The sequence below is a fragment of the Taudactylus pleione genome, unplaced genomic scaffold (assembly GCF_031769625.1).
Source record: "Taudactylus pleione unplaced genomic scaffold, aTauple2 ptg000111l, whole genome shotgun sequence".
Lineage (NCBI taxonomy): Eukaryota > Metazoa > Chordata > Amphibia > Anura > Myobatrachidae > Taudactylus > Taudactylus pleione.
This window is the reverse complement of record NW_028284513.1, coordinates 973,586-988,498: the sequence shown is the minus strand read 5'-3', so window position 1 is coordinate 988,498 and position 14,913 is coordinate 973,586. Positions and strand designations below refer to the sequence as shown.

The window sequence follows — 14,913 nt, the reverse complement described above, 5'->3', positions numbered from 1 at the left end:
TTGGGTGATAATAACACATAGTACCTTAAGGGGTCTATATACTAAGCTTTGGAGAGAGATAAAGTGGACAGAGATAAAGTACCAACCAATCAGCTCCTTACTAGCACCCGCTGATATCGCCCATTGGACCTGCATGCAGGTCCGACGGGCGATGTCGCTGACGACGTGCGGGGGCGCTCATCATCAGCAACATAGCAGGTACACACTGGCCGATGTGCCTGTTATGTCGTCTGGTCTGTCGGATTGGACAGCACATTGTCTAGTTTGTACCTGACATAACACTCCAGCATAGTGTAATTGCACTTTTTAGGCATTTAGCAGGTTTCCTGCTATATGCCTAAATTGCATATATCATCTGTTTTGCCTGAACTCTCTCCCAACTTCCTCCCATACTCCTAGTGAAAGTTACTGTAATTTGTTGCCTATAAAGTGCAGTGGCTTCTTCTAACCTGCTCTATCATTATTTATAACACATATCTTGCTTATCTAGTAATAAAAACAATCTACAGTACTACCAGCAAAGAGACTCTGTTGATTACAAAATTCATCAAAATCTGGCTCTCCTTTACAGAGTAACCATCCAAATGGGTTCTGCTTGATATAACAGTCACTAGTATTCTACTAAGTTTTGGCTACTAGTCGCCTTCTTGGCCTATGAATATTCTAGCAGAATGGATATTGCTGTGTATATTGGTCACCAGAGTGGGATATTCATAAACATTTTGTTTACATTAATGAGTGTAACACATCTCAGTATATAATTATGTTCATACCTAGATTGTAAGCTCCTAGGAGCAGGGTCCTCCTCCCCACTGTCTCACAGCCTTCTTCTCTAGCACTTCTATGAGACCGTCACCTTCCCAGCTGTATTGTGTATGGAGAATTGTGTTGCTAATTGTTACTTGTGCTCTGTTTATAATTTGGTTACTGTATTGTAATGTAATGTTCTGTGTACATTAGACTGTATGTATGTACGGCGGTGCGGACCACTTGTGTCGCCCTATAAATAAAATGTAATAATACCTAAGTTTGATATCAGACAATTTAAAGTTGCTAATACATTTGGTAACATCATGTTTAAAATAAGAGTTGATACTTGAAATTAATGTGTTTTTTAGTTATTTTATCCAATGATCATATGACCCCTCCTATATGTCTGTCCAGAATGCATTCTTCATGATGTGCCTATACTAATCCAGTGAATCCAACGAGATTCAAATTATAACAGTTTAGACTCGGCTTTCGCCAATGTGAAGCAGTTTAGACGGGAGCACCCCTGCAGTACTAAGAATACATCTAATCAGGAAACTGAAGGTCTATAAAAAGAAAAGTCTGCCTGACTTTCATGCTAATAGCGTCTCTACTCCAGGCCTTTGCATCTCACATTACTGGTATAATCAAAGCCAACTTCGCATGTTTTTCAGAGCTGTCAGTTCTTGTACAAGTTCTTTAAATAACAAAACTCGGGGGACTTCCAGCTCTCTATCTATCTGCCTGTGCTCTCTGCGCTCTGTTCCGCCAAAGCTCAGCCGGACCCTGGGGAAGGTGCACTGCGCAGAACAGGCAGAGACATGTGAGGGAGGAAGGGGATGGGTTCAGCACCTTTGCTCTTGGACAGCTCCATACTTGATATCCTGTCATTGCAGCTGTGAGGAGGGGACTTCAGCACCTCTGCTCCTGGACAGCTCCTTACTTGCTATTCTGTCATTGCGGCTGTGAGGCGGAGACTTCACAACCTCTGCTCCTGGATAGCTATTGTCATTGCAGTTGTGCTGCTAGCAGGGGGGACAGGTGTAAGTTCGTTTAAAGGTGGATACATTACACCTACTGTACTTGTAATGTCCACATATCTCTATGTTCTTTACTGCTGTGTAGCTACTTTACCCAGGAACCCAGGTCTCGCCCACTATATTAGTTGGGAGAATCGCAGTTGCGTGGAAATAAACGTTTTGGCACGAGAATATACTCAATTTAGATTTGGTATTATTTGAATTTATTTTTGCCATATATAGCTTCTACCCTGTTAAAAATCGAATATGTATTGGTTAGATTATAGTAATACAGATTTATGGTAGCATATTACAAGTGCAATATAATATGTTGTTGTAAAGGTGTTGTTTCTCCAAGTTGTAATACTGTGCTGTGTATGGTTTGTATGATAATGAAACTACAGAAATAGAAAACTCCTTTTATAAATAATAATTTTACAGTGCAATATGTGGTACACATATGAAAGCAAATATTAGTGAACATTAACATAACTGATGCACAGATCCTTTGTCAAGGAATTGTAAAAAAAAAAAAAAAAGTCTGTTAGGAGATATATTTGCTCCCAAAACATGTATTTTAAAACCATTAACAGTCAAATTGGTTGACTCATGAAGTGTCAGTAAATGTGGCTAACACAGTCTAACATCAGTCAATTATTGATCAGAATTCAGTCATTGCTTTAACCAATCGACATAGCTTGTCAACGCTTTTGGATGGCACACTGAGACAGTAAACACATTTACGAATTATAGGGGGTCTCATGCCAGTGAATAAAAATGTTTTGTCATTAACACCAATAACATCGTCAGAAATACAGGCTATTTTGATCGCATGTACAGTACTTTTGCTGGGTAGACCATACTTCATACATAAGTAGATTCATTCAAAAGGTAGAAAACAGGAATTTCTCCAGAAAATTACATACGAATCAATTATAGTAACATATTTATATTTACTTTATTGTTCAGGTTTCTTTTTGTATTTACCAAATGCATAACTGCTTCTGACACTGTTGATGCATATATGATTCGCTATAAAGCTAAATATTATTTTGGATTCGCTAATGAATCGTATTATCGTTTGTGGTTAGTCACAGTTCACAGACGAATTTACTAGCATATCATACAAATATAGATTGCAAGCTCTTCGGAACAGTCCGACAAAAGGTTGGACGTCAAGTCTGTTGTGAAAGCTGACTCAACATATATTATGAAATGGGGAGTTAGGGGAGAGGGCTGCTAGAACACAAGAAGCTGAATGGAACAGGAGATGAATGAAAAGCTGCATATAGTGAATGGAAGGAGAGGAGGGAATAGGAAGGGGTGGAGAGTAGCTGATAAGGAGGTGGATGGGGGAAGGCTTTTATAATAAAAAAAAACCCAGTTGCATAAGGCTGGGGAGGCTATGCGCGCTCATGTGTACACGGGAGCGTGCCTCCGTGTGCCCGCGCCGCCACTCTGATCAATTTCTCAAGGTGTTCTCTCCACGGCTGAAGATGGCGATAGATTAAATAAGAATAAGAGGAAGCCCAGCTGGCTGAGCTCGGCCTGGAAGCACGGGGAGGAAGAGAAGGCATGGGAATATTCAGCCCTAGCAGCAGCAGGATGTCCAGGGAGCAGAAGAACAGTGCCCATCAGAAGAGGAAGAGAAAACAATAAGGAGGGCACAGCCACCTTCCAGAGAGCGGAGCAGGGTACCTTGAGAAGCCCAGGATTAGCAGACAGGATGGGCTGCAGGTGCTGAGTCTGCGGGTGCTCTAGCCGGAGCAGCAATCACAGGGGGATGCTCTTACCTGGCTCTGCTTTGGGTTCATAGGGGGGAGGGAGGGGGGGATCTGCATGGGTTGTCCCCTGCATCCCCTGTGGACTTCTCCTTGATGTACTTTGCCCCGGGGGTGAATCTTTACAGTGGGAGGGGGGCTGTTTTTTTCTTGGTTGGCTTTCCCAAAATTCCCTGCAATGGCCGGTTACTGAGTGACCCGGGCAGGGGCGGGTAGGGGAGGGGAGCTCCCAACCCTCCATCCACCATCCTTTATCCCTCCATCTCTCCATTCACCTATCATCCCTCCATCATATCACCCATTCATCCCCATCCATACTCTTCCACCAACACCACCATTTATCCCTCCATTATCTGACCCTCCATCTTCTTGTCCACCCATCCCCCTCCCCAACCTTGGTGATGATGCCCCTCTCCGCAGGCCCCCTCACTAGAGGCAGGTGACATTGTGCTGGTGGTAGGGAACCCACCACAAAACATAGGGGGGTGGGGAGAGACTAAAGCACCCGGCCGCCGTTCCCCGCATTCTCCCACCCCCTAAAATATGATCAGGGGGGCTTGGATGTATCCAAGGGAAGATGAGGCCGTCTTAAAGATCTGCTGGGAACCCCGACACAGCGACAAACCGTGCGCCGACTCCGAGAGGGCTCAGAGATGGCGAATGTCCCTAGCCTCTCTCTTATTCTTCACCGTCCTGCTGTCTAATCACCTCTGGCTGGTCTCTGCTGGGGCCAAGGCGAGGGGCAACTTCTCTTATAGCCACCAGCCAGCCCGGGGGGAGCAGGCCAACTCCAGCTTGCTGTCCCGCCAGAGCTTCCCTGGGGAGGGGAGGGGGTGCTGGGACAACTTCCTAAGCAATTCGACCAAATCTGCTGCTCACCCTCCGCATTGCACTGGTGCCAGGTCCTCTCACCTGGATACTGCCTGCACCAAATTGCATCTGCAAAGACACCGGGGACCTGTTTCCCCTTCCTCACCCCAACCCTCCTCCTCCAGATCCTACGCCCCTTCCTCTACTTCCTACAACCAAAAGAGGAACTTTTTGAAGGCTTATTTTAACAATTTCACCTTGTCTTTTTGTGATACTTACTCCATCCTGGACCTGCTGCTGGGCATGTCTAACCCCGACAGCCTAAACTGCAGCCTGGAGAACCTTATGGAGGACTTGGTGGGGACAGCTGCAGCCTCCTCAGCTCTCACTGACGACGAAGTGTGCAGCAATTGTATCCAAGCTTACCAGAGACTGGATCAACACGCTCAGGAAAAATACGAGGAGTTTGACTTTGTGTTGGAGAAATACCTGCAATCTGGGGAGTACTCTGTGAGATCCTGTGTGGGAGACTGCAAGGTAAGGTGAACCAGCTCAGGCGCTGGCAAATACATTGTAAAGTCTAGCAAAATCTTGGTGTCATTACTAGGGTCAAGCCAAATTATTGGGCAGCATTGAATACATAAATGGATCTAACTTGTGTCATATTTTAAGTGGTAGGTGAAATAGTACACATAGTGATGGTTGGTTCTAGCAGTAAAGGGTCAATGATTGTAAAATATGTCATTATTTTGCGTGTGTATAGATAGATAGATAGATTAGATAGATAGATAGATAGATAGATAGATAGATAGATAGATGATAGATAGATAGATCGAAAATGGAGAGATGGCCAGTGTTGCCTTTAGCAGCAGCCAAACATTCTCTAAACCCATTAGATCTGCTGCATTGCTTATTACTCTTACTCCTAGTATCATTTGTTGGTCAGTCATTGTAATTATTTCAAAATAATGCTTAGTTTGTTATCATTCAGACTTGACAAGCATTTTATATTGAAATATTTGTATGTATCAATTAGTGATCCACCTGATTGTGATCAGGACAGGCCCAGGATGGTACTGTAAGCATAGTATTTCAGCAACAACTTGACTGCCAATGGGTGCTTTGTCAATGATTGGCTGAGTTTTAGCTCAGCAACAGCTGGAGGGACTTTGTTACTTATTTTTGTAGTAGAGAAACAAACAACACATATGATCTTGGCAGAAGGTAGCTACTTTTAAGAATTATATTTTTATCTAAAATGTCAAATGACATTGTTTGCAGTATGCATTTAAAATGTTTGGGTTTTTTTGGTGCAGAAACTGATGCTTGGTCACCTCAGTAATTGGTTAATCTAAATCTTAGGCCCTCAGACTGATACAAATTCCCCAGGGCATACCTCAGATAGATTAAAAGATTTTTTTTAGAATGTTAAGTATAGCTTAAAGTCCAAAGGTTCCCAAACGCGGTCCTCAAGGCTCCCCAACAGTTCAGGTTTTAGAGATATCCATGGTTGAGCAAAGGTGATTAAATCAAATTGACTGAGGTACTAATTATGTCACCTGTAGTCATCCATGGATATCTCTAAAACCTGAACTGTTGGGGAGCCTTGAGGGCTGTGTTTGGGAACTTCTGGCTCAAACTATCATTATATTTAATGAATAATTACACATGTACAAAATGAATAAAAAGGGAAGATTTTAAGACATTGTAATTCACGAGTTGTGGCTTGTTATGTATTTACTCTTATTACAGGATAATTTGCATAAATGTACATAGGACTGTGATGATAGACAGGCCATACGTTGCCATTCGAGCCTTCACTTGTGGCCCCTTGCTACTTCCTGCCTTGTTGTAATATCCTATAGTTTTTAATGTTTGTTGACATTGTGTGCTGATATGTTATTACAGATAGGGTTCTCTTTCTTTTACCCCTTTCACACTACAAGCAATAACCCGGGTTATTGCACGAGGATGCGCAGTAATCCAGGTTACTGTGCAGTGTGAAAGGGCCAGGTTGAAATAAACTGGGTCGACTCGGTATTTCAACCCTGGTAATGAGCAGGGTTGAACACGGGTTCAACTGGCTCGTGATGCAGTGTGAATGGGTAACCTGCGATGTGAAAGGGGTATTTGTGTGTCCTAAAAGTCTAAGGCAGCATCTGAAGTGTATCAGGTTGCCTATCCTGCATTAGGGGGTACTTAGTATAAGCGAACGGAGTTTAGAGTATTCTTGGTAAACATCAAACTTTGTATGGTGACTGGTACTTCCTAAATTGCTCACTATACAACAGAAACCTCTTATAGATTAATACTTAACCTTTTACAAATGAAAGTTAAGTATTAATATATACCGTAAGAGGTTTCTGTTCTTTAGTGACCAACTTGTGTAGTATCAATCACTATACAAATTTTGATCTTTTAGTGCACCACCCACAAAAACCCTATTTTCTCTTCTCTTACAATTAGATTATACTCCAGAGTTTGAGGAAACACCCATGAAATAAAAAGCTTTGGAACTATATTCCAGGAATATAATTATTTGGGAAGGATTCTAATACGACTCCATACTAAACATAAATTATTCTTTGCAGGACAATGCCCATGTTATATTCTTGGTACACATTCAACATTACATAGATGCACATATGAAAACAAAATTGAAAAACTTTAACATTAATTGTAAAATGTGCTTTAAATAGACATGCATTCTAAATATTTTTAGTACAGCTATGCTAGCACATTAATAAGCAACCTATGACTACTCTCCAATTGGTGCAATACAATACCTATCTGTTTTATATCATTATTATTAGTAGTAGTAGTACTAGTACTAGTTGCACTTGATTTTTGTAGCTGTACAGGTTAGCTACCTGTGCCATGGCATGATACACATATTAACCTGTCATCACTGCTAACACAATTAATACACTACTGCAGCATACCAGGAGAACACAATAACACACAATAGTGAGTTCTGTATCAATGAACTTTTGTCATTTAACTATTGTCCAATAACTGAGTATGTATAGAGTTTAATTATTGCAAGGACATGGTCTGTTTTAATAAGTTGATACAATTGAAAAATCAATTTGTAAAATTTTTCAAGCATGTATAAAGGTTCCCAACTTTTAGAGGATGTAAGATAATATATCCTGTACAGTATTTACATATGTTATGTACTGTAGTTAGTGTAAGAGATTATTCTTAGTCATCAGATATATCTTCATAGCATATGGGCAGATGTAGTCAGGGAGCTGGTTTTGCCCCATAAACAATCATTCTGTATAAGCAAAAGGAAACCCAATATGGCTAATGACCGCCATCACATGTGCATGAAATCATTGGGTGACCTAGAAGTGGAACCTTAATACTATGATCCAGTAATTCATCTAGAGGCCTATACTTGATATGACCAATGGGACATTCCACATCTGTCACCAAATTGCTTAGAGATCCAGGGCCTAAATCAAAGTTATACACCATGCCAATATAATTGCAAATGGCCAATTTTTTTCTGCTGCGCTTGCATCTGAGTCGCACCGTGCATGCATCTGTATTTTGTTTATACAGAATGGCAGATTAAATTTACATGAACAGTAGTAGAAATGTGAGGGGATTTACTGGACAGTGACTGGGAGGTAACGGTGATGGCTAAAAAGATGCATGGAGATGTTGCATCTTATGGTAGTGTTGCAGGCATGTTGGGGGTATGGCTCTGGACATGGTTGTGTACAAAGACCCTGAACCACTCACATAGGAGGCCACACTCATATGGAAAAACTGCACCTGCCATAGGGCTGATGCAAGGTTTGATAGTGCGACCAATGGTGGCATCTAAAGATATACTAGACGGTAATGCAGCATTTATAGATGCTGTGAGAGGGGCGTCTCAGTCCTTGCACATTTGGATGTACACCAGGGAAAGGCTTTGTAGAGGCATTAGCTTAAAGTCGGAGACTTTTTGGTGCCCTGGGCCAGAAAGAGCATTGGCGCCATCCCCCAATTTTTCAAATAGGGACATAAGATGCTTGCCGCAGGATTTGTCCATCAGAACAGCCGTGAACAAGCCTTGAGCCGGCAGTGTAGATGACCGACTTAAAGTATAGAAAGAGTTCTACTTGTAGTGTATGCAGCAAACATCAGCTGCAGTTAGGTCCATGTATGTACCCTGCACTGGCTGCTGAACTCACCGGCAAATGTACCTGAGGTTAGCTGGTAACACCTGGGTCGGGAACAGCGGCTGTGTTCAGAACTGCCATCAGAAATTGTGGGACAAGTAGCACTATGTGTTAGGTGTCTGACTGCAATGTGAGAGGTGGTAGGTTTGACTCCCAGGTATGACAGTATTTTGAATTGTGTGTGTTAAATAAAAGAGGAATTGACTGAAGTTGCTGGGGAGTTGGTCAAATGGAGGGGGAGTTGGCGAGGGAAGAGATAGGGGCAGCCAGGGCATGGAAGTTACAGTACAAGTGAGAATGATTGTAAACAGAAATTGACAGGCCTAAGCAGCGCCGCCTGCCCTGCGGTGCCCTGTGCCATGGCACATGATGCACCACCCTAGTTACGACCCTCATTGCAGATGCTGGTGCCTGAATCAGGACCCCAGTGTTTTGAGAGAATTTGTCAAATGGGGATTACACCATGTGTCAGCACTAGGCTTCAAAATGTAATTGCAGTAAGTTTTATTATACTGTTATAGAATAAGCAGTCAGAAAATAATGCTTCCTCCATAACTAGATATGCTTCTTAAATAAATTCTACAATTTCTAAAACCTTAGCATATAGATTTGTGTATTATAAGTAGGTTTCTTTTATAATATAATTTATGTTTTAGGTTTAGTAGGACTTTAAGAGATGAATACTGTACCAAGACAAGCAAGGGGTAGAGCACATGGTATGTGACCTGTACATAACCTACCATGTGAGCATAGTAGAGGTATTGCTGTTCCTCATTGGCTTGGTGACTGGTCAATCTGTAAAACTGGGCAGAGGGACAAATGACAGAATTATCATTCAATTTAGCCACACAAGTTGGTGACCAAACATATGAGATCTGCTATTTGGCCTGTGGGCTGATTGTCCAAATCACTTTATACTACATTGTAGCTTATTAGTGTGGCTGGAAGATGATGACACATACAGGCTGACAGTGGTCACCTACCAACTGCATTTTTTATTATGACCAATAATAATACTCTAAGCTTTGTATTCAGCTAACATATGCTTCTATATTGGACCTGTTTCCTGATATTGGCTGTGATATCACAGGGTGTGTGGACACATTAAGTAGCCTGATGGTGTAGAAGAGATGGCCATACACACTCTTTGTACTGTAGTTTGCACACTGCATTGCACCTCCTGAACTAAACCCTGCCCCCATGCTATACTGCAGCGTTTCATCAAGCCTGAACATCACATTATCTGACTATAGTTTTCAGTCCTCTATGTATATCCTTTGCTAGAAACATTTACAGCACCAAGGAACACTGCATTAGGTATCATGGTCTAGTACAATATTACACTGCAGTAGATTGTTTGCCATAAAGTGATATTTCTGTTTTGAGAACATGTTAGAAACTTGTTTTTCTATTTGTAACATTATTAGAAAATCTTACCAAGCATTTACATACCCATTTGTAATAGAAGGAAAATTGTATCTGGATATTTTTTAATAGAAAGCATTCAAAAGAAGTACTAAAATCTAATAATACACAGTATATAATGAATAATCTGTAGTGCATTGGTTAACATTATCTTGTGTGCAGATGCTGCAATAATCAGACATACAGAACATGAAACCAACTGGCACTCTGGCCTCTCTTATAGACCATTATGTTAATGTTAATATCATTTATAAAAGCTAAGCACAGTTTCCTACAGACAAGATGTAAGTCATATTTTTCATGTGCTTTCTATGACCTATCAAAAAAATGTAGATTTGACCAGAAACATTCCATTCTGCATCTTGTGTGATAACAATGAGCAGCCAGAGCGTGGAAAGTGTTGGCAAGACCGGGTGACATATTTTAATGAGTTGTTATACCCCCCAACTCAGCTAATAAAACTTTAATTTCCCCAATTGACATTTGCACAATCTGTGGTTATAGTGCCAGTCAGACGTGGTATGTGATAAACGGCTGAGATTGGTTGACCTCTAGCCCCTCTTACCAGCCTCCTTCTGTAATGGACCACCCAGGCCGCTGCCTACTACAACAGAAACCAACAGAAACCATGGCAACTAAAACCGCCTGCCAGAAATTGCAGACGCCAACTCCTGCATTGCAATCAGGAGAGCCTGCTATCTGTACCAGAGGGGAAGAAGCAGAGAGGGGGAGGAGGGAGATAAGAAGAGAGACAGAAAAGACAGATACACAAATGACTAGGAAAAAGAAATAGATATATGATACACTGATTAGAATATATAGTAACAGAATTGGTTGCGTTCACAATAATGCATTTAATCCATGTACAGTAAGTATATTTGAAAAAGAGAGGAGAAAATAGGGAGAGGAAAAATAGAAAAAAAACCTAGAGACAGAGGCAGTGACAGACAGACAGGAATAATACTTTTCAAGGCCCCTGTGACACCAATGATAAATATACCCCTAATTCCCAGGAACATAACATTTGATATACATATTGATATTCATAATACAAATACTATGATCTAACTAATTATACTATTGCATTAGCTAAAGAAGGCTAGATTTACAGGGAAAGACTTTAATGAGCAATAATTAAAAGGGGCTTAATAAGACATGCTTTCTCCCATCTCAAGCCACCACCTATCTTCTTGATTATGTTTCATTGCATTAAAATAGCTCTGTGTATGGCAAGCCAGCGAACAAGTACAAATATAACTATGCTTCCTAACATTTCAAATAGCCAGGGGAGACATCTACAGTTTAATGTTAACAGATACACTTTTCCTTGCATTGTGACAAATACACACCTCTGTAGTCTTTTAAATACACATTTAGATAGAATAGACAGAAAAGATAGGGTATGAATGCTATTAGATTGAATTTAAGAGGTAGACATACATGGTGTCATTTGCTAAGTCTCTCCATAGATCAGATCAAAATTTGGAACGAAAGAAGTATAAGGGATTTGGATTTAAATCAGGGCAGATCAGAGCTGCAGACAGCAGTAATATTACTACAAATAATGGATTTAATGTTTATCAATTGTACAAGGACTTATGGGTCTATTTATTAATATGCACAATGTTCAATCTCCAGCAATGTAGATATGTATTTCTTACATAGATTGGAATTCACACATTTTATCAAGGTTAGGTTACCCCAAAGCATGGGAAGCTTGTTTAACAAGGCTCCTTGTTCTGTTATCTCCATCTCAGAACATTTATATCAAGAAAAAAGTGGACCAATATATGCTTTATTATTTGAATAAAGCAATTTTTAAAGTGGCTTTCAGTTCCACTGCACATCCATGAGCCAGCTAGCCGAGTCATGCGTCCGCAATACCCTCGACTTATTGTGGCATGTGCGGCAATCAGTCTGCAACAGACATTTTACTTGAGTGGTCAAATGTTTTAGCTTAAATAACAAGTACATCTCAGGCAAAAAAGTTTTTTATTCACATAGCAAATTGTTATATAAACGCAAAATGTAAAATATTAGTGTATTTGAATAAAGTGTAAAAACATTCTCTGTGTGGTTGCCCCGGGTGATAGAGGGGGAATGTTATGGAAAGTGCTTTGTGGCCCAATCCAGTGCTTCCACTCACGCCACTGGAAGATGATGCATCAGATCTTGAGAAGATGATGGCCCGGGATGATAAGACAAAGCCCCAAAACAAGATATTTTACTAGCTAGGAGCTAAACTGGGCAAGACAGCTAGGAAGACAACTGAAGATGATGGCCAGGATGATAAGAAAAAGCCTAAAAACAAGATCCTTAACTAGTAGTGAGCCAAGTTTGGCAAGAGATCTAGGAAACAACAAAATGAATAAAAGTCAAATGTCAGCTACTTAACACCAGGCTTATTACCCTAATTGTAATACGTTTCTAGAAATATCTATTGTGATCAACATTTCTTTTAGGGGTACTATCATTTTAAGAAAAAAAAGTTCTAATGTGGTGCACCAACAAGGCCTTATGATTTATTGCAAAAATAGCATGAAGGTTTCATCATGCGGTGTCTAAATTTACTATAGGTTTTATTAAAATGTTTTCATATGACAATTTTTGCTTTTAATGGTACATACTGTACCTGCCAGAAGTGGATTTACCGCAAGGCAACCCAAGCCTGGCGTGTCCCAGGGGGCCCGACGACAGTGTTGGAAAATGTAATAGTGCTGGGCTGGCGTAGTCTGGGTAAGCGATCAGTGAGCATCCTACTCAATGTGTTGTGCATGTGACCTATCATGACATCACACGCACAGTGCGAGGAGCCGGGATGCGCCAAAAGGAGAGTGAAGAGGGTGAGATTGAGCCTGAGGTACAGGCAGCAGCAATCTCTCTCTGCTGGCATTGGTCATCTTCCCCTGACTCTCCCGCTGTCAGCATCTGCAGCAGCCAGAACACCTGGGCATGTCTCACCTGAAGGTGGGTCTTTCTTAGCGGCAGCACATCCCTCTCCACAGCATTCGCCTGGTACGCTGCAGTAGTGGAAGCACCAGTGTTGGTGACACCTGGTGCAACCAATATACCCCCCCCGGTGGCTGGAAAAGGTGTGAGTCTTCCTGGATGGGGCGTGGCTTTGCTGAGCCCCAGTGACATCACTAAATGGGGCGTAGCCATGTGGGAATCCCCCAATTAGTTTACTACGGGGGAGTGTGGGCTGCCCCTGAAGTCTCTGGCTGAACTGCTGGCTCCTTCTCAGTGTCAGAAGCTGAGTGTTACACTGCAGCACCTGGCTCCTGTCATTGCATAGGAGTTAGCATTTTGGTGTCACCCCCTGGAAGGGTGACATCTGGGCGCGGGCCGCACCCCTATTGTGACATTTTTCTGCTGCAGCATCGCCAGCCCCACTGGCATGGACTGGGGTAGTGATGGCTCCCTGCTCTGCCTTGGCTGCCTGAGGTGGGGGCTGGCTGCACTGAAACCACCCTTGTGCCGAGATCAACAGCCCGCTTTCAACAGATTCTCACTGTGCCGTCACCCTTACCTTGTACAATGTACGGCGCCCATCCATGTGATAGTTACACTGTGCCAGGTATGTGTATGAATTATAATGAGTACATGTTCAGTTTGGCAGTGCTTTATATGCTGTATATACTTTTTCATTAAAGTCATTATATGTACATGTGGGGAAACTCCATATACAGTTAATTATAAGATGATTTGTTTGTTATTAACTACTCTACTTTATGGTTGAAAATAAGCATATATGCAACGTGTCTCTTAGCAATGTGTGAGATGGAGATATGAGCTATTATACTGCTGTGTGGGCATAATGTTTAAGAAGCACTACTACTTTGTGGCATAACATGTATAAGGAGCACTACTGTGTGGCATAACGTGTATAAGGAGCACTACTGTGTGGCATAACGTGTATAAGGAGCACTAAGCACTAATGTGTGGCTTAGCATAAATAAGGAGCACTACTTTGTGGCGTAACATGTATAAGGAGCACTACTGCGTGGTGTCACGTGTATAAGGGGCACTGCTGTGTGGCATAACGTGGATAAGGGGCACTACTGTGTTGCGTAACGTATATAAGGAACACTACTGTGTGGTGTAACGTATATAAGGAGCACTACTTTGTGGCTTAACAGAAAAATAAATATGGGCGATTCTACTGGTGCCGTCCTTTTGAAGGGATCACATCTAGATGTGGATCTTAAATTACACCAGACCCGTAGAGAAAGAATATTGTTAATCATAAAAAGGTCTGTATTTCATCACAGAGTTGGAGGCGATATTCTCCACTCACCTAATCCCAAAAATATGCGTTCCCTGAAAGGTATCTTTATATATCCACCCTCGTGATTAAGATAAGCTTCTATCAGCAAGGACAACTCAACAATTGAAACCAGGCTCACCTTAAAATGAATATAGACGTTCCTGGAAAGGTATCTTTAGACTTCAGTGTGGAGAAAATTCACCATACAAACGGATCTCCTTTGTACATATTTATTCCAAAAAAGTCTCATAAAAACAGATACGCATATTCCAACACAGTTTAAAAAAAATATGGAACACTTTCAACATATAGGAGTAGTCCCACAGTCATGCATCCGAAGCAGATTTTTTTTTTTTTTTAAACTTTACTGTGTTCTGCCAGGAGAACACAGTGTCAGAGCAACAGCAGGAGCTGGAGGAGGGACCAGGGAGCGATGGAGGGAGCTGAGGAGGACCTGCTCACGCTGACAGCAGGTAAGTGGCATATAGTAACTAGGGGTGTGCACCGGCCACTTTTCGTGTTTTGTGTTTTGGTTTTGGATCTGGATCTTTCTTCGTGTTTTGGATCTGGATTGGTTTTGCCAAAACCACCCTTCTGTGTTTTGGGTTCTGGGTTTTGTGTTTTGGATCTGTATTTTTTTTTAAAAAAGCATAAAAACAGCTAAAATCACAGAATTTGTGTGT

The 14,913-nt window shown here is 41.5% G+C and overlaps 1 protein-coding gene across 1 annotated transcript in view; it reads left to right on the top strand.

Moving 5' to 3' along the window:
* The first annotated feature begins 4,093 nt into the window (after positions 1-4,093).
* The window catches only part of NALF2 (NALCN channel auxiliary factor 2), a 301,769-nt gene continuing 290,949 nt past the window's right edge, over positions 4,094-14,913 (top strand). The window contains exon 1 of the mRNA XM_088471162.1: positions 4,094-4,897. Coding sequence (XP_088327288.1) covers positions 4,094-4,897 — 804 coding nt within the window. The remainder of the gene's footprint in view (positions 4,898-14,913) is intronic.